Here is a 17868-nt window from a genome sequence, read left to right on the forward strand (position 1 = left end):
ACACAGCCTTAATTTGAAAGCAATCAATGAATTGCTTTCCTGGATAAGTCTTACAATCTTAGTTACACAACACTATGCAACATTACTAATAACTTAATAATAAATCATTCTATTTCAGTTTGACCTACAGCAGTCTTTTGTTACAAAAATAGCTTTTCAGTACCAGCAGCTTCTCCTTGTGAGAAGGTAATTAATTTCTCATTCTTCTTCATGATATGGAAAGAAATAGAGCTCCTTGTTGCTAACTATACATGTAAATTACTAGCTTAAAATACTTTTCCTGGAGTTGTTCTAAAGCTTAATTTGCCACTTTATAATGGACTCTTGCTTAAGACATTCACAAGACCACCTGCTTTGCTAATGTTGATGTTCATATTTTGTTGTTCTTATCACTATTTATACCTCTTATTGAAAATGTTCCTGCTATTCCTTGGCACATTAAACAGTTCAGAACACTAAGGCACGTTTTCTTTGTGTGTCACATACCCATGCTGCAGTTACTCAGCACTCACAGTCTTTTCATACATTGTACTCAACAAGTCTCTGAATTTTCTCCATTTGCATCTTTCACTCACCTGAACATGAGCGTATTATTCAAGTAACAGAGCTGTTCTCTACCTGATCCCTGGCACAAAACTCGTGGGGATAGAAATGCAATTGTTCTGATGAGGGAAGTGCAGGTTTGTGTTACTTGGATGTGTGAGAGCAGATTACCTTTATCCTATTTGTAGGTCAATTGTGCAATCAGTGGTGTAAATTGTGCAGTCCCTTATGCATCATATTGTGGCCATTCATATCCAAAAGCAGACTGTGACAAAATGTTCTTTGTCACTGTCTGTAGTGACAGTTTTGTTTTCAGCTCTTGCATGTAATGGAAAGTTGCTGATGTTGTGTGTTTTTCATCATTGCTCATTACCAATGAGGCTCATGCATCCGTGAGAAAATTGTTCCCTAGCAAATCACAGTTCTTGCTCCCTTTCTTTCATTTTTCAGAAAGGCTATTTGGCAAGTAATGAGATTTTGCCATAGTACATTCCTTAGTGTTTTGATGTTTATGTTGTTGGGGGATGGGGAGGGGGGGTGTCTTTTTTGTTAGTTAAAGAACTGCATAAGGCTTTCTAGCAAATTAATATATTTTAAAATTGAAATTCAGCTTGTGTAATGGTCATCTTCGTGTGATTCAAAGGTCTGTGTATTGAGCCTGATCAGTCTTTGTCTCTAGTTTCCTTAGGGGTGGCAAAACATTTAACTAACTCCTGCAACGACCGAAAAGGGTGATTCTCTTAACAGTACTCTCTGCTGAGTCACTATAACAACTTTTGCTGCTCAGTTTTCTGGCACACTAGTATGTTTAAACATACACATGAATAATATTTACTTGTCTCCCCATTCAGATGTGTTTGTACAGGTAAGCAATCCTAGGCCTCTCATCTGTGATTCCTAGGAGCGAGGGCACTAGGCAACAGTGAGTTATCCACGAAACTACAACGAACAGTTTTCATCCCTTAGGATAACGACCTCTGCTGTATCTGTGAGTTAATTGTTTTACAGACATTTTTCGGTGAAGCTGAGAGTTTTGGTAAGATTTTAAGTAGCCCATTTATTTGCATCATTTTGATGGCTGTTGTGTAGGGCCTCCTAGAACAGGTAACTTCTAATTTTGGAAGATGGCTTCTTCCGCCGGCTCTATTACTGCCTCCTGAAGTGCCTATCGCCTTCAGTCATCACGCTTCTGTCATCTTCTTACGCTGTGCGTGTTACTCTGCTGCCGTCTCTCCAGCAGGTCCCCTTTCCTGCAGCGCTGCACTCGGCCCTGTCCCCCGGGGAGCGCCGCTGCCCCCTCCAGCGGAGCGGGCAGACACGGGAGCCACTGCGGCTGCCTCGGCGCTGCCGCCTCGGCTCGCTTCCGGCGGGGCGGGGCGGGGCGGGGCGGCGGGGTCTCTGCGGCGGCACGGGGAGCGATGCGGCCCCTCGGCTCCGCCCCTGTCAGTGCCGGGGCGGGGCTGCGCCTGCTGCAGGAGCCTGCCCGTTAAGAGTCGGCTCCCGCCGCCGCGGAACCCGGCGCCGCCGCCATGGTCTCCTGGATCATCTCCCGCCTCGTGGTGTGAGTGCCGGGGCGGGGGGATGCGCAGGGCCGTCTCGGGGCTGGGGCGCTCCGGGGAGCCGCTGCGGGGCGCGGCCGCCCCCGGTGGGACCTCAGGTTTCGGCCGCGGGGCGAGGAGGGGCCGCGGGGCGGGCGCTGCCTCGCGGTCGCCCGCGGCCGCGTCCCGGCGGGTCCGCGCTGGCCGCCGCGGCCCGAGAGCAGCGCCTTGGCAGGGGGCGGGGGAGCGGGAGCCGCCCAGGGCGGAGGCAGCCGGCGTGCGGGGCGCTGCGGGGCCGTGAGGCGCTGAGGGTTCTGCGCTTTTTGCAGGCTGATCTTCGGCACCCTCTACCCTGCGTATTCCTCCTACAAGGCCGTGAAGACGAAAAACGTGAAGGAATATGTGAGTACGGGTTCGCCGTGTGGGCGCGGTGGTCGCCCCATCCTTCGCGGCTCCCTGCGAGCCCACGGCCTGGTCCTGGCCCTGGCCCAGTGTCAGGGGCTGCTCGGCCCGCAGCGGTGTCAGGTCGGACGGGCCGCCTGAAGAGCAGCCCTGACAGACTTTGGAGATGTTTCGAGGAAGGACACTTTCTGAAATGGGAGGTTTCGAGCCATAAACGTGGGTTTTCTGTGTTTTGTTTTTTTCTTCCCCCTCCAGGAAATATTGGCTGAGGATGGGAAAATAGGAGGAACAGTGTGGTCTGGAAGCATATGGAAGTCCAGGGACAAGTTCTTTTCTCCAACTTTGTTCTTACTTTGTGTCCTTTTACGGCTTTTTCAGTACTGCTTTTGTTTTCTTCTAAAAACCTAAATAATCATGCATGGTTTGTATTTTCCTATCAACCTTGCTTGTGATCAGCAATTCCTGTTGGTCAAGACTTCATTCTCATTCCATCCTGGAAACATTTCCTTCTCTCTCTCTCTCTCTGCCTACGTCATTGTTGCAATTGCCATATTTAAAACACCAAATAGTTTTCAGTGATGCAGTGTGTTGGTTTCTTACAGAAGCACTGTTCTAAGACGATTAGAGGAGATGAGCTATTTGTTTTATGGATGGGAAGAATTTCTGTGTATTTAGAGCAGTGAATAATCAGATAGAGAAGAGAGGTAACATGGCCGAATAGAATATAATTTGCCAGTATTTCTTTGTGGTGCAGTCTGCGACTCTTGATCCAATTGGCTCTGTTTGCTGCTTAGAAAATGACGTGTCAATAGTAAATATTGCAGGATATGTCTCATTCTGCTTCGGTCCTCTAGAATTGCTTTAGGTGTTTCCTATGCACCGGCTTAAAATTCAGCACATTGGTTTTTGAAGGAGAGAGCAGCTGAGGTAGAGTCTATTCATAGTGGACAGCTTTTAAAACTACATCATCTAGCTTGGCTGATTTTTTTTTTTTTTTTCATGCCTTCAGCAGAGAAGTCAAAATGTGAATGTTCAGTAGGCACTGATAATCAATGCAGTGTTTTAAGTGAGTATTAGAGGTATAGTCAGGAATACTATATACTATGATAACGTTAAAAACCAAAAGGAAAGCATAAAAGAAACTGAGTAGTTGAATGATCCCGTGACTTCATAATTATCTGGTAGTCTTACTGCTGCTGTTTTCTCTCCTCGTTTTCTTTTAGACCAGTTTTCTATGATCTTTGTTGCATCAAAGGCAGGTTTTTACTTGGAATTTTTATTTGGCTCTTAAGTGTCTGTCATGGAACTATTGTTTTCCGGTTACAGAAGTTGTGTTAGCTGTAAGGCAGGCCCATTTTTCACAGTTTGAAAATGTGTTGAAATGTGTTGTTGAGAATTTGAGGGATTTAAAAACAAAAACTCTCCTTTTTTAAAACAGCCACCACACATGGCTTGTTCTGGAGTTCAAAGGCCCAGTAAATACAGAGCCTTTGACTTTGTAGATGCTTTACTGTAAAAGCATGCTTATTTTCTTAGGGTAAGTTGGCTGTTGAGGTACAGAAATGCAACGTGTCTTGCATAATACAAACATACTAATCTGAATTTGTGTTGGTAGACGTCACCTTAATTGCAGCAGGACTTTATTAATCTGATGATTAAAAAGAAATGAGGTCTGGTACTTGAGTATCATAAAGTTGTCATAACATGAATGTCAACTAATCACCTGGTTGTAAGTCCTGCTGGGGCTGATATGGAAAAGAATGACATCTGGTTTTGGCTTTTGTTTAATACTTCATTGATATAGTTTTCTTGAAGTAGATAGTTCTGGACAGCTGCAATAGAAAATTTCCTTTTTTTTTTTTTTTGTCTTCAATTAAAATACTGGAGTTAGTTAAAGAAAATATATTCGTACTGCTAAAACTGATCTTATATGTGAATTATTTTTCTTTAAGAGGACCACATGAGAATTAAACATGTAGATGCTGGATTCCAACTGCCCAAATCAGTAGTCCTTAGCTTTGTATTTCTCGACAGAAGCAGAAAGACAGGAAAAATGGTTTTGTTAAACTCAGGAAAGGGGGCCAACATCTATTCAAACTGCTTCTTGTATGACAAGGCAGTGGAAAATTTGAAAGCTGTGGTCCATAGTTTCAAGCCAGCTGTGTACTACTAAGAGCAAACGCGAGTTGGGGAGAAAGATCTTGCAGGTGTATATATATGCTAGAGAGTGTGATGTATTGCAGACTGCATTGATACGGATCAAGATATTACAAGCAGTCCAGAAATGGCATCAGAGTACAGTGCAAACACTTTTTTGCCATGCTGTGATATAGATTTATGTCTTCGAGCAGCCCTGACAAATTGCTTCTAGCACCTTAGGCTGTTTTAAAAGTAACTGTTTTCCTTTCACATGTGGTCTGCAGCTTTGGTCAAATCTACATTCCAATAATATGTTTACATTTACAGAGTTTATTTAGGTTCTTGGTGCAAGTTAGCTGAAATTGGTGATCAACTGCTGAGCAACAGAGACTTGACTCTTTTTTAATGGATTGAAAAACAAATACAGCACAGGATTAGTTTTAGAAGGTTAGTAATCTGTGGATAACAAAAATTATAAGCGGGGGGAAAAAAAGTGATGCTTCCCTCTTCACCATCCCACTTGTGTTCTGCTCTTTTAGCATCTGGTAATCTGCACTTCAGGGACTTCTAGAGCTAAAAGTTGAGTCCCTCTCGCTTACTTAACTATATTTCTTTTTTCTTTGGCTGTAGGGGGTAGGATGACGGATGGCAGAAGGAGACAGGGCAAGCCAGACCCATGCCCAGTGTTGAAGATGTGAACATATAGTACACTTAAATAGTAACATAACAATGTTTTCTGTTCTTCTCTCTTCCTTTTCTAATACTCCTGAACATTGTGTTACTACTGAAAAACTCTGATGGGGCGGAACTTAGTTTCATCAGGCTGTCTACTGTGACCACTCAAGCGTTGTGAACTAATTTATGTAACGAGAATATTTGTGACATTCTTTTCATTCTGAAAAGTGACCATTTATTTTTACACTTCATTTCCTCCCTTTGGACTAGTTGTTAGTCCTCAAGTGCCTTTACCTTTTATCTTCAGCAATTCAGTTTTTTTGAATGTTTATGTAGGCTTGTTGGAAACTTAGTAAAAACTCCATTACCATTAGCCAACCACTATAGTGAGAGCTAATGGAAACAGTCAAAGACTTCTGCTACAGTTATTTTTTCCTCATAAAAAAATAATTCTGTATTATGTTGTATATATCTATGTATTTAATGCTTACTTTTGTTATGATTGCCTTAATTTTGCATAATACTGAAGTAAGATTTATTGGTACAGAGAGTCTCTGAAATCTCTCACCCACTTGGATCCCCATTTGCCACCTTTGATTTGTCATTATTCACAATTGTTTTTGTACAAGAGCTGATTATGTTGCTGCATCAAAGAGTTGATCATTAATTTCATAGAGTTGCTTTAGAACTCAAGTCAATAACACCTGTGCTGTCTGAATTGATGATTATAGGGAGGAGGAGAGGGGAACCATAAAATTCATGTTTTGCTACTTTCTGTTGTGAAAAGTTGCACAATAAAATGGAAAATATTTGAAGCACTAATCACCTTTTTAAAAGCTGGCTATTGTTTCAGGGTTTGAGGCAGCATTTCTTTTCCTTTTAAGCCTTTTTGGAAAGTTCTGGAGGGTCTTTCAAGAACAGATCATATTATTTTCCATCACGTACAAGTTGGGGAAATATCTGCTTTTACAACACTATTTGCTATAGTAAGACCCTCGCTTACCTGTTCACATAACTTTAGTATGTGTGTTAACGTGTGGTTTTAATATGTGAGATTTCCGTGGTTCAAATTATTCCTTTTCTCATTCTTGATGACACTGAGTGTTAAGTTGCTTTTAGCAAAGGTGACCTCTTGTTTCCATTTATTTCCTACTTTATTTTTACTTCTTGATGGCACAGAAAACAGTCAATTTCATTTATGTTGGCCCTATTATTAATGGAAATGTTTGGGTAGCGGTTTTCATAATTTGACTGATTCCTCTTACATAATAATGTTGGTTGGTCTGTAGCTGGCAGACTTGCTACAAAAATGACAGAGATGGGGAGAGAGAGGGAAAGGTGTAATTACTCTTTTTCAAAGGAAACAAGACGTTTACTGCTCCATAGAAAAGATGGAAGTTGGGAGATAGGGTTTAGGTATATAGGTGTGCCATAATAGCACAAAGTACAGTTTGTAAACTGCATTCAAGAGCCTAAACAAGAAGATGCGTTTATATGTTATGTTCTTTGCTTTCTTGCCTCTCTTACTGGGTCTTTCCTTAAAAAGAAAAGAGAAATGCTGAAGGAATTTCTGAGAGCATTGATGAAGACTAAGAATAGCCAGGGAAGTAGTTGAGTTGAAGGAGGTCTTCAAAAAATGTGTAGATGTAGAGTTTAGTGACATGGTTTAATGGTGGACTTGGCTGTGCTAGGTTGAAGGTTGGGCTAGATGATCCTAGAGGTCTTTTCCAACCTAAGTGGTCCTATGCTTCTAATTCACCTTAATAAGTTAGAGCAAAATACTACATCTGTAGTTCTTCTCCTGCCCCCAAGATAACATTTAAAATGAAGAAAAAGTAGGGCTACAGTTGAAACTAATTAAGTGCACATGTATTTATTAGCATACTCATTATATATTAAAGAATATAACTATACTCAAAGTGAACTACTTACTGGTTTTAGACAGTTAGTTTATTTGGGACTATAACGCTATTGTTGTGTCATGATTTTGTTACAGGACAGACATACAACCAATCCATCCAACCCAAATCGTTCTATGATTTTGAAAGGGACCTCAAAGTTCACCTAGTTCCAACCGCCTTCCATAGGCAGGGGTGGCACACACTAGATCAGTTTGCCCAGGGCCCCATCCAACCTGGCCTTGAACACCTCCAGGGATGGGGCATCCACAGCTTCTCTGGGCAACCTGTTCCAATGCCTCACCACCTTCTGAGTGAAGACTTTTCTCCTAACACCTAATCTAAACCTACCCTCTTTTAGCTTAAAGTCATTACCCCTTGTCCTTCCCATCACAGCACTCCCTGATAAAGAATCTTTCCTGTGGGCCCCTTTTAGGTACTGGAAGGCTGCTTATAAGGTCTCCCCAGAGGCTTTTCTTCTCCAGACAACAACCCCACCTCCCTCAGCGTGTCTTTGTAGGAGAGGTGCTCCAGCCCCTTGATCATTTTTGTGGCCCTCCCCTGGACCCACGCTGACAGGTCTATGTCCTTGTGCTGGTCACCCCAGAGCTGAACGCGGTAGTGTCTCACAAGCGAGGGATAATCACCTCCCTCAACCCACTGGTCATGCTTCTTTTGATGCAGCTCAGGTGGTTGGCTTTCTGGGCTGCAGGTGCATACTGCCGACTCATACTCTGTTTTTCATCCACCAGTACCCTTAAATCCTTCTCCGCAACACTGCTCTCAATCCACTCATTGTCTGGCATGTATTCATGTTTGGGGTAGCCCTGACCCAAGTGCAGAACCTTGCATTTGGCCTTCTTGAACTTTGTCTTGTTTGCACAGGCCCACCTCTCAAGCCTGCCCAGGTTCCTCTGGATCGCGGCCCTTCCTTCCAGCATGTCAACAGCGCCACTCACCATGGTGTCATACGCAAACTCACAGAGGGTGCACTCAATCGCACTGTTCATGTTTGCTGACAAAGGTGTTAAATAATACTAGTCCCGGTACACACCCCTGAGGGACACCACTCATCACTGGTCTCCACCCGGACATTGAGCTGATGATTGCTATATTTATATATTTAGAGTATATTAATCTTACATATTTCCCTAAACTATAATGTAACATTTCATATGTGACCCTCTCTAATGCTGATTATCTATGCCTTCTTTTTGCTGACTTCATCTCAGTGTGTGAAAATGATGAGTCATTTTTGAGAAGCTGTTTTGCTATTTTTCTTGTTTCTGATGGATGTCTACTGAGTGACTGCTCTTTTGCAGGTGAAGTGGATGATGTACTGGATTGTGTTTGCCTTTTTCACCACTGCAGAAACACTCACAGACATTGTTCTTTCTTGGTGAGTACCATGCTGGTGCGTGGGTTTTTTGTTTGTTTGTTTTTTTTTTTAATGTTTTTAAGGTCATGTAGGTTCCTAAGGATAAGCTCTCTCATTTAGGAGTTTTTATGCCCATGGAGAGTCTATGGGTTTATAGACACTGTAGGTCTAAGCTGCTGTCTAAACTGGTTCATATTCTGTGCTTTCAGACAGTTAAGATACATGTAGGTACACAGGCTCTGTCAGAGGGTCTTCATCCATTCATAGCATATATTTTTGACAAGCTATTAGGTAAAGAGGTTTGAGAAATGATGATCTAAAAGACATTTTAAAAAGATGGTAAAGGACCAGGGGAGGTTCAGGCTGGATATCAGGAAAATGTTCTTCATTGAGAGGGTGGTTAGGCACTGGAATGAGGCTCCCTAGGGAAGTGGTCATGGCACCGAGCCTGTCAGAGATCAGGAAGTGTTTGGACAACACTCTCAGACGCATTATCTATTTCTTTATTTATTGTGTGGTCCTTTAGGGACCCAGGAGTTGGACTTTATGATTCTTGTGAGTCTCTTCCAACTTGAATATTCTATAATTCTATGACCTGTTTTGCTTTGCAAGCCCGTTGTACAGAGGAGCAGATCAAATACATCTCTGCTCTGAGTGGTGTTTTGCATGATGAAAATGTCTTCAACTGCTGGATGTGGGTTGGGTTGGGGTAAAACAGATTTTAATTCTCTCAGAGCTGTGTCACACTTGGCAATAATCAAATGGAGGCCTTCAGCAATGACAAATTGTCATTATGTGTCTTTAGCTGTTCCATTAGAACAGGGTTTCTTCTATGCTTTAATTTTTGGTCAGTTTCTTCATTGCTTTAATGTTTGTGATTTGCACGCATCTCTGAAAGAATACAGTCTAGTCAGAGTTGCATCTTTTAAAGAAACATGAAATTGTTGCGTGTACCTTACATAAGTGCTCAGCTATTTTGCCTATTCCTGAAAATAAAATTGAAGAGTCAGGATCTAAAAAGTACAAGAGCTTTGGCTCATTCACCTACTTAAAAGTGAACCACTGAAAACAGAAGTCTCTTAGTACTAACAGGCATCAGAAAGTTTACATTTGCTTATTGGAGTCTCTACTACTCTCCCTTCCCAGAGACTTCACTGTGTAAGGGATAGCAATGAAAGACTTGCATGCTGCCTGCTCTTAGCTATCAGCCTTAGCAGCAACTTGAGAGCTCTCTTGAGATATTTAATTGAAAACTTTGGAAAAAGAGAGGGAAATGGCTGTAATGTTATTATCCAGTGGATAGTCTTTGAACAAACTTAAGAATGGTGAGAGTAGCTGTCAGATTTTAATTTGGTGTGTTTGCAGGGCTGAGAGATGCCCTGTTTATGGAGTTTTCATGGCTATGGATGAAAGACTAAATGAGACTCAAAGAAGGTATGTTCTAGGATTCCAGAGAGGATTGTGCTATTCTGACCTGATATATTGATTCGTTTATGTTTCTGAGTCCTTACCTTCTCTTTACTCTTTTTGCCTGTGCTGCTCTCTAATGGTTATCTCTGTCTCTGTGCTGATCTTGATTCTAGTTCTCGTTCTCTTTCTCTCTCTCTCTTTCTCTCTCTCTCTCCTTCTCTCTTTCTCTCAGGTTTCCTTTTTATTTTGAGTTGAAAATCGCATTTGTGATTTGGCTGCTCTCCCCTTACACCAAGGGCTCCAGTGTCCTCTACAGGAAGTTTGTGCACCCAACGCTCTCCAATAAGGAGAAGGTACTCACTTATTGTTGGAAGAGACTGATCTGTCTGGAAGTTGACTGAATTCTGATTCAGTTATGCTACAATGAAAATTAAAATGCATGAATCATGATTGTGCTGACATTAGTGGGTATAGAATGATAATGTCTCTGACAACGAGGGCTGTGTACAGCCGACCACAGACTGTAATGTAGCCACTATCTTGCCTAATGCTTAGTATGTTTGCTTAACTCAGTATCTTTAGCCTTTATTGTCACTATCAGTAATTAAGTTCTTTGAATCATGATAGTAGCAGCACGTTCTGTAGTCAGGCTGTGTTTTTCACATTCTCAGTATAAGCAACTGCTTCATTTCAATTGTTGCAATTTGGAGAAAACATTCTTTAATTTAAGGTTGCATTTGCAAGCATTCTCTAAGTAGCAGAGAAAATGCAGCACAGCTTGTGCTGACAGCCTGGAAAAAAAGGTGTCCTTATGAGCTATGGGTTTTAAAGGTGATAGTGGGGGAGATTTTGAGCATGTTTGTAACTAGAAGCTAAATGCTGTGTTCCACACTGCCTTTCTAGGAAATTGATGAATACATTACTCAGGCTCGTGACAAGAGCTATGAAACCATGATGCGAGTTGGCAAGAGAGGGTTAAACCTGGCTGCCAATGCAGCAGTTACTGCAGCTGCAAAGGTAATGCAACACCTGTGCACTACAAACACAATCTAACCTTCTGTAACATTCAGGAATTCCCCAATAGTTTAGTTTTGTGTACCAGCAATTAGTGATATGGGTCTGTTAGGGATGCTGGTGCCTGTTCAGAATGATATACTTTACCTTTCCTTCAGTTTGTTTGTAGTTAATCCTTTGATTTATGGAAAGTGAAGGGAGAATGGGTTTTGCTCTAGCCTCTTTTGTGTTGGTCTTGGGAGCATACTTTTCTTTTTTCCCTTCTCTCTGTGGTGGGTGTTGCTTTTTTATTTTTATTTTTTATAGAGTACCCTAGTGAGGAATGGGGCACCTTCTGTCTTCTGAATGATCCCATGTGGGATGATCTGGGTGAGCGTGAAGTGTCCTTCACCATAATTCTTATGTCCTCTTAGGGCCAAGGAGTTTTGTCTGAGAAGCTACGAAGTTTCAGCATGCAGGATCTCACTCTTATCCGGGATGAAGATACCGTCCATTTGCGAAGCCATGAGCCACAGCTGCAACCCCCTGGAGCAAGTCTCCTTGAAACCATTGAGGATTCAGGTACAGAACACCCCTGCTGGGCCACTGTTTGAGGCCTTGCATGGTTACCCAGCAGGCGAGGAAGGGTTCCCTGGGCTTCATGCAGGGGTCTCAGAAGGACTACAAGATTGCAAATTATCAGGGAGAAGTTGTATTGTTTTCCCAGTCCTTTCCCATATACTAACATATGGATTTCTTGGATTATGCGTAAATACTGTTGATGTCTCCCTTCTATGTGGCCCTTAAGGATGGAACATTTTAGATCTAGATGTGTCTTTTCAAAAGTATTTGAAAAAACTTTCTTACTCCTTAGCTTCCTGTTACTCCTCAGGAGAGGAGAGCAGTTTGGCACAGAGGTCTAATGGAACCTTGACAGAAACCAGAACAGACCCATCAGATGAAGATGCAGGAGACAAACTGCCAAAACGTACTCAAAGCCTCAAAGCTACCAAGAAGATGACAAAAGCTGAGGTAAGCTGGTGTGTAAGTTATTTCCAGCACAGGTACTGATTTGTGAATTTTGTCAGAAGGCTCTGGCTTCGTATTTTGTGTGTTTAAAAGCTGTTTATGTAAATGTTGTTGGACCGTTTACTGCTGGAGTCCTATATCAAAGGACTTGCTGTCTATATGCTATACTGGTCTCTTGCTTTTGTGTTTTTGTCTGTAAGCCTCTGTCATAAGCCATGTCCTAGCTTTGCTTTCATTTAGGTTTGTGTTTAAGGGTGGGGGCATTAGGTATTTTTAATGTCTACTGTTGGCTCTACCCTCCAATCCTTTGGATGGTTGGACCAGATGATCTTGGAGGTCTAACCTTAATGATTCTATGATTCTCCCTCTTGTCTGTTACAGTATATAATACTATATATATGTATATATTATATATACAGTATATAACATTTATGTGACCTTTATCCCTGTAACAGCAACTTTCTCCTCATCTAAAATTCAGCTGTTCTGTTCCCTCTTAAGCCTTTCTACTGTTCTGCATGTTAGATTTGAAGAAATTTATCTGCACGTTCTCCTTTCTTCTCCTCTGTAGGTTTTCATCATCTTGAGGTTTAGATCATAGAATCACAGAATGGCTTGGATTGGAAGGGACCTCAAAGATCATCTAGTTCCAACCCCCCTGCCATAGGCAGGGATGCCACCCACTAGATCAGATTGCTCAGGGCCCCATCCAACCTGGTCTTGAACACCTCCAGGGATGGGGCATCCACAGCTTCTCTGGGCAACCTGTTCCAGTGCCTCACCACCCTCTGAGTGAAGAATTTCCTGCTACCCTCTAATCTAAATCTTCCCTCTTTTAGTTTAAAACCATCCCCCCTCGTCCTGTCATTATCTGATTGAGCAAAGAGTCGCTCTCCATTTGTGGACTTTTATAAATCCACGTTAAGTACTGAAAGGTTGCAATGAGGTTACCCTGGAACCTTCTCTTCTGTAGGCTGAACAGTCCTAGCTCTCTCAGCCTTTCTTGGTAGGAGAGGTGCTTCAGACATCTGATCAGCTTTGTGGCACTCCTTTGGACCCACTCTAATAGATCAACATCATTCTTGTGCTGGGGGCTCCAGAGATAACTAGTCATTGTTGAGTTTATCCACACCACATGGCCATGTGCTGATCCAAGATATTTACAGCAATTCAGATTGTCATGAATTGTCTGTATTCTCGATATTAAAACAAACTATACATGAAAATAAATTACATAGTGTCCAAGAGCTATGGTAGATTAATGATATTTTTCAGCTGTTGGTGTGTTTTGTAGAATATGCTTTTTGAGACAGTGCCTTCTAGTTTTTGAGTCTTACTTCAACATTTCGTCTGGTTTGATTTATAAATGATAAAGTGCTTCTCCATTTTGAGAAGTAGGGATTCTCTTTTCTTGGTTCAACTTGGACTCCTGATTTTATTTACATGTAATTTTTATTTAATATAGTGGTGTATTAACAAATCACATTGTAGAGCTTTTCAGGCTAAACATTAAATAATTTGGAGGAGAGTGCTTGCTCAGAGCATCATGTTAATTCATACTGTTAATCTGATTTTACAGCATCCAGGACACTTTTGTATATGAATAGGTACTCTTTGTAACATGTATGTCTAAAGATGCGTTCAAAATCAGCCTAGATCTCTTTTAAATCCCCTGAAGTTACTTTTGTGTTGACCCTTCTTCCTTTTGTAGCGTAGTAGACAGGGGCAGGGAGGCAAGAGGAATAAAATTTTATTCCAAGCTTCCTAGAGAGGAATTTAAGTGACACAATTCTGAAAAGGCAGTAAAGACTCTATGCTGATTATTGTGAATATAGAAATATATGACGCAAAGGGCTTAAGGGTTGAGAGACTCAGAGGAGGGAGATAGTAATAGGCAATAAATTTTACTAGCAAGCTAGGGAAGTGAGAAACAAAGGAAAGAAACCAAAAACACCTTCCCTCCATCCACCCTCTTTCCACCTCCTCTCCCTGAGTGGCACAGGGGAACGGGGGAAGGAGGGTTGTGGTCAGTCTATAGCACTTTGTCTTCGCCAGTCCTTCATGTTCACTCTCTTCCCCTGCTCCAATGTGGGGTCTCCTACGGAATGCAGTCTTTCCTGAACTGATTCTGCATGGGCTTCCCACAGGCAGCAGCTCTTCAAAAACTGCTCCAGATACGGGTCTGTACCACAGGGTCCATCCGTCAGGAGCAAACTGCTCCAACATGGGTCCCCAATGGGTGGCAGCTCCTGCCAGGTCACCTAGTCCTGTGTGGGCTCCTCTCCACAGGCCACAGGTCCAGCCTAGAAACTGCTCTGGGAGGGGTCCTCCACAGGCCACAGCCTTCTTCAGAGAAGATCCACCTGCTCCACCGTGTTTTCCTCCACAGGCTACAGCATGGAAATCTGCTCCACCATGGTACACCATGGGCTGCAGGGGGACAGCCTGCTCCACTATGGTCCTCTCCCCAGGCTTCAGGGGAACTTCTGCTCCAGCACCTGGAGCACCTTCTGCCCTCTTTCTTCACTGACCTTGGTGTCTGCAAGGCAGTTTCTAATTCCTCTCTCTCCCAGCTGCTGTTGAGCAGCATTTTTTTTTCCCCTTTCTTAAATATGCTCTCAAAGAGGCACAAACAGCATTGCTTATTGGCTCGGCTCTGGCCAGTGGCGGGGCCCTTATCTAACATGGGGCAGTTTCCGGATTCTTCTCACAGAAGCCACCCCTATGGTCCCCCCACTACCAAAACCTTGCCACGTAAACCCACTACAGGTTGCTATTTGAAGGATATGCTCAGCGTGATTTGTTTGTTAACTAAAAACAAATGGAGTTTTTAAATAGCCTCTTTGAAATGATGAGGGACAGAAATAGGGTCATTGTGTTGTAGTTGTTTTGTCCTATTTTCACTTTGCATCCTTATCTCTTTCTGTTTGACATTTAGGTGCTACAGTAAACTAACATAAAATGCCTCTATTTCTTTCTCCTCAGCTTCCAGTAAAAAGTGTGAAAGCCCGCCCTAGGAAGAAAGCTGCAGGATCTCTTGCTTCTGGCGAGTCATCCTAAGGAGACCTCCCCTCCCCAGCACCTATCTCTGTCCTAGGATTTGCCTGTCACTTTTGAGTGGAAACTCTTCCAAAGGAAGGGAGCTGAGATTGATGTACATAACAGATGCTGCTTAGTAGAGCTCATTCCAAGGCAAGGGGGAGGCTGGGATTCAGAACATGGATCAGAGGATACAAATCCTCAGGAATTTTCTCCTTTTCATTCCTCTCTTGGAGGGAACACTATGTCTGTACATAACCTGTTGCTTTGGAATTCCCTCTGTATAATCCTAGTTGCGAAGAATCTTTATTGGGAGAACAGGCTAGGGTTAGAGACACCTGTTGAACAGAAGCTGGAAAAATAGACAATGGAGTTCCACAGAGGTGGGTGGTTCCCTAGAATATCTTATCTTGCTCTGAGTATCCTTCTGCAGCTGTGTGTTGTTGGAAGTGCCCACAACAATTCACCCTTTTTAAAAATGGACCATAGCTGTTATGTCCTTCCCCTTTCAGAAGGTGACTGTTGAGTGCTTTTGAACATAAAGGACTGGCTCATGGGAGGAGTGTGCCAGATTCTAGTTCCTAGTACTGGAAAATGAAGAGATTGGGTTTTATTTTATTTTTTTCTGGAAGGTTAATTGAGGAAATTGAAAAGCTGAGTTATGAAGAAAATGTGCTGTTATATGCACATGTGAAAGAGTAGATAGAGATATCCAGCGGAAGTAACTATTGAGAAGGAAAGTTGCTCATCCATAAGATTTTGGTTGCTTTTGAAGCTGCTTTTTATTTCAGGTTCTGTTGTTTACTTTGATTCCTGTAATAGCACGACAGTGAGAGGAGTCCTGTGTAGTGGGTAAAGGCAGGGAGAGCGTTACTTTGCCATTTAATTGTGTAACTCCATGTCATCATGGTGCTTTTTAATACAGACAAATTCTTTCATTCTAGAAGATTTCTGGGGAAAATCTGGTTCATTAGTCTGCAAGTGTACTTGAGAATTTCAGAAGCCCTTGTCTCTTAGCTTTAGGAGATCCATTCCTCAGGGCACAGGAACTGAGCCTGATGTATGAACTTCACTAGTTCTAGGATTACATTTATGGATTATAAATTGCAGGGACCAGTGAACACTATTGTACTTTATCAATCTTCTTGCTTTGTCCTACTCCAGCCCTTGCACATATTTTCTCTGTGTGACCATTAGCCTTGTTTATCAATGCCCTGAGACCTGAGCAATATGCAACATTTGGGACAGAAGCACATTGTATGTGGAATATGTATTGTGGGAGTGAAACTGCAGAGGAAATTTTCATGCATGCCATAGATTCTAATCCATTGAGTATTGGTAAGGGGAGATCCCTTGTATGCACACCCATGCGAAACAAGTAGAGTTCTTGTTGTGGAAACTTTTAGTGCGGGAGTACCCTTATGGACATGACTGTTGGAATGAATACTTGGTGGTTTTAATCTTTACTGAAACTACAGCTCTAGGTGCAGACACTCATGTTTTCTCATGTCTCTTGCTATTACAGTTCTGACAGCATTGCAGTGGGTTTTTCACAAAGCTGAGTATTTTGTTGACAATGTATAGAAGCCCTACTGCAAGTAAGATTTCACAAATATTTCTGTCCTAAAGAGTCATACTTCAAAACTTTATAATGTTTAAGACTGGGACTGAAATTTGTATTGTTTCCCATTGTCTTGGTGGCAAACTTATGAATTATTTCATTTTTGGGTGGAAACAAATTAAGTTGTTTTTACTTTTATTTGTAGCTTTTAAAATTTTAAATCTTGACCAACCATATCAGAAATACTTGTCCTAAAGTATCCACAAGTCCTTACCCAGGATCCAGTAGAAAACCTTTGATCTGACTTTGAGATTTGTGTTTAAAACAAACAAAAAAAAAGTTTTGTAATTTTTTTTAGTTCATTAACAATCATTGTATACATGTCTTGCTAGTACATGCAAAGGCATGTACCAAAGCAAGAATTCTTCCTGTTTCCAATGGAAATTCCTCTCTCCATGAGGAACAAAGATCTTTGCTGAATATGTGAAAGATTCAGTTGTGAGAAACTGCTTACTAGACTTTACTGTATTGAACAAGACAAAACCATTATTCTTTATTTCTTTATACACTAAGTACTTCCGTGACCACATTTCTGGACTTTTTTTTTTTTTTTTTTTTTTTTTTTTTAAACTAAAAATCTCTGTAGCAAATTAATTATCTAATTCATTGTGAGGGGCTTGATTTGGAGGCCAAGGATGGGTTAGTCTGTCCTTATACTGATCTTCCTGCCTTTTCTTTGTGCGTGTACTGTGATAGTCTTGGATTACTCAATTTTCATACAGTGACTTTCCAGAATGCTTTCTAGAATCAGTTCATTTGCAGGAACTCCTCCTGCTTTGAAGCATAAGAAGAATTTCTGAAGACTCAATTTTGGGATTTTGATTTGCCTTTGTTCTCCTGAACTAGACCCTGTACTAAGTATCTTTTACTCAGCATTGATGCTTGATGTCATTAGCCTGTGGGTAAGAATGGATCAGTCTTGCCCTGACTTCTTGTACAGGGAAATTAAATGACTTTTGTTATAAGAGAGTCTGGAGTAGTTATGGACTCCATTAAGGGTGATATGAAGCTGATGATGTCAGGCAGCAGAACTTACCTAGAGCAAGAAAATGTCTTAGTATGGACATGATTTTCTTCTAGTACAAATGTGACCGTTATATTTTGCTCTGCTTAATCAAAGCCTCTGCAAATCTGCCACCACCCATGTGATCTCTCAGTGAGTTCCTAGATGTAGTTCTGCTTTGGATGGCATGGTCTTGCATA

The 17868-nt window shown here is 41.9% G+C and overlaps 1 protein-coding gene across 1 annotated transcript; it reads left to right on the plus strand.

The window, feature by feature from the left end:
• The first annotated feature begins 1984 nt into the window (after positions 1-1984).
• Positions 1985-17197, plus strand: REEP2 (receptor accessory protein 2). The gene is made up of 8 exons (XM_032196873.1): positions 1985-2104; positions 2411-2483; positions 8518-8594; positions 10216-10336; positions 10887-11000; positions 11411-11558; positions 11851-12008; positions 14991-17197. The coding sequence occupies exons 1-8, from the start codon at positions 2073-2075 to the stop codon at positions 15063-15065; spliced, it is 798 nt and encodes a 265-aa protein (XP_032052764.1). The 5' UTR covers positions 1985-2072; the 3' UTR covers positions 15066-17197.
• The last annotated feature ends 671 nt before the right edge of the window (positions 17198-17868 follow it).

The sequence above is a fragment of the Aythya fuligula genome, chromosome 14 (assembly GCF_009819795.1).
Source record: "Aythya fuligula isolate bAytFul2 chromosome 14, bAytFul2.pri, whole genome shotgun sequence".
NCBI lineage: Eukaryota > Metazoa > Chordata > Aves > Anseriformes > Anatidae > Aythya > Aythya fuligula.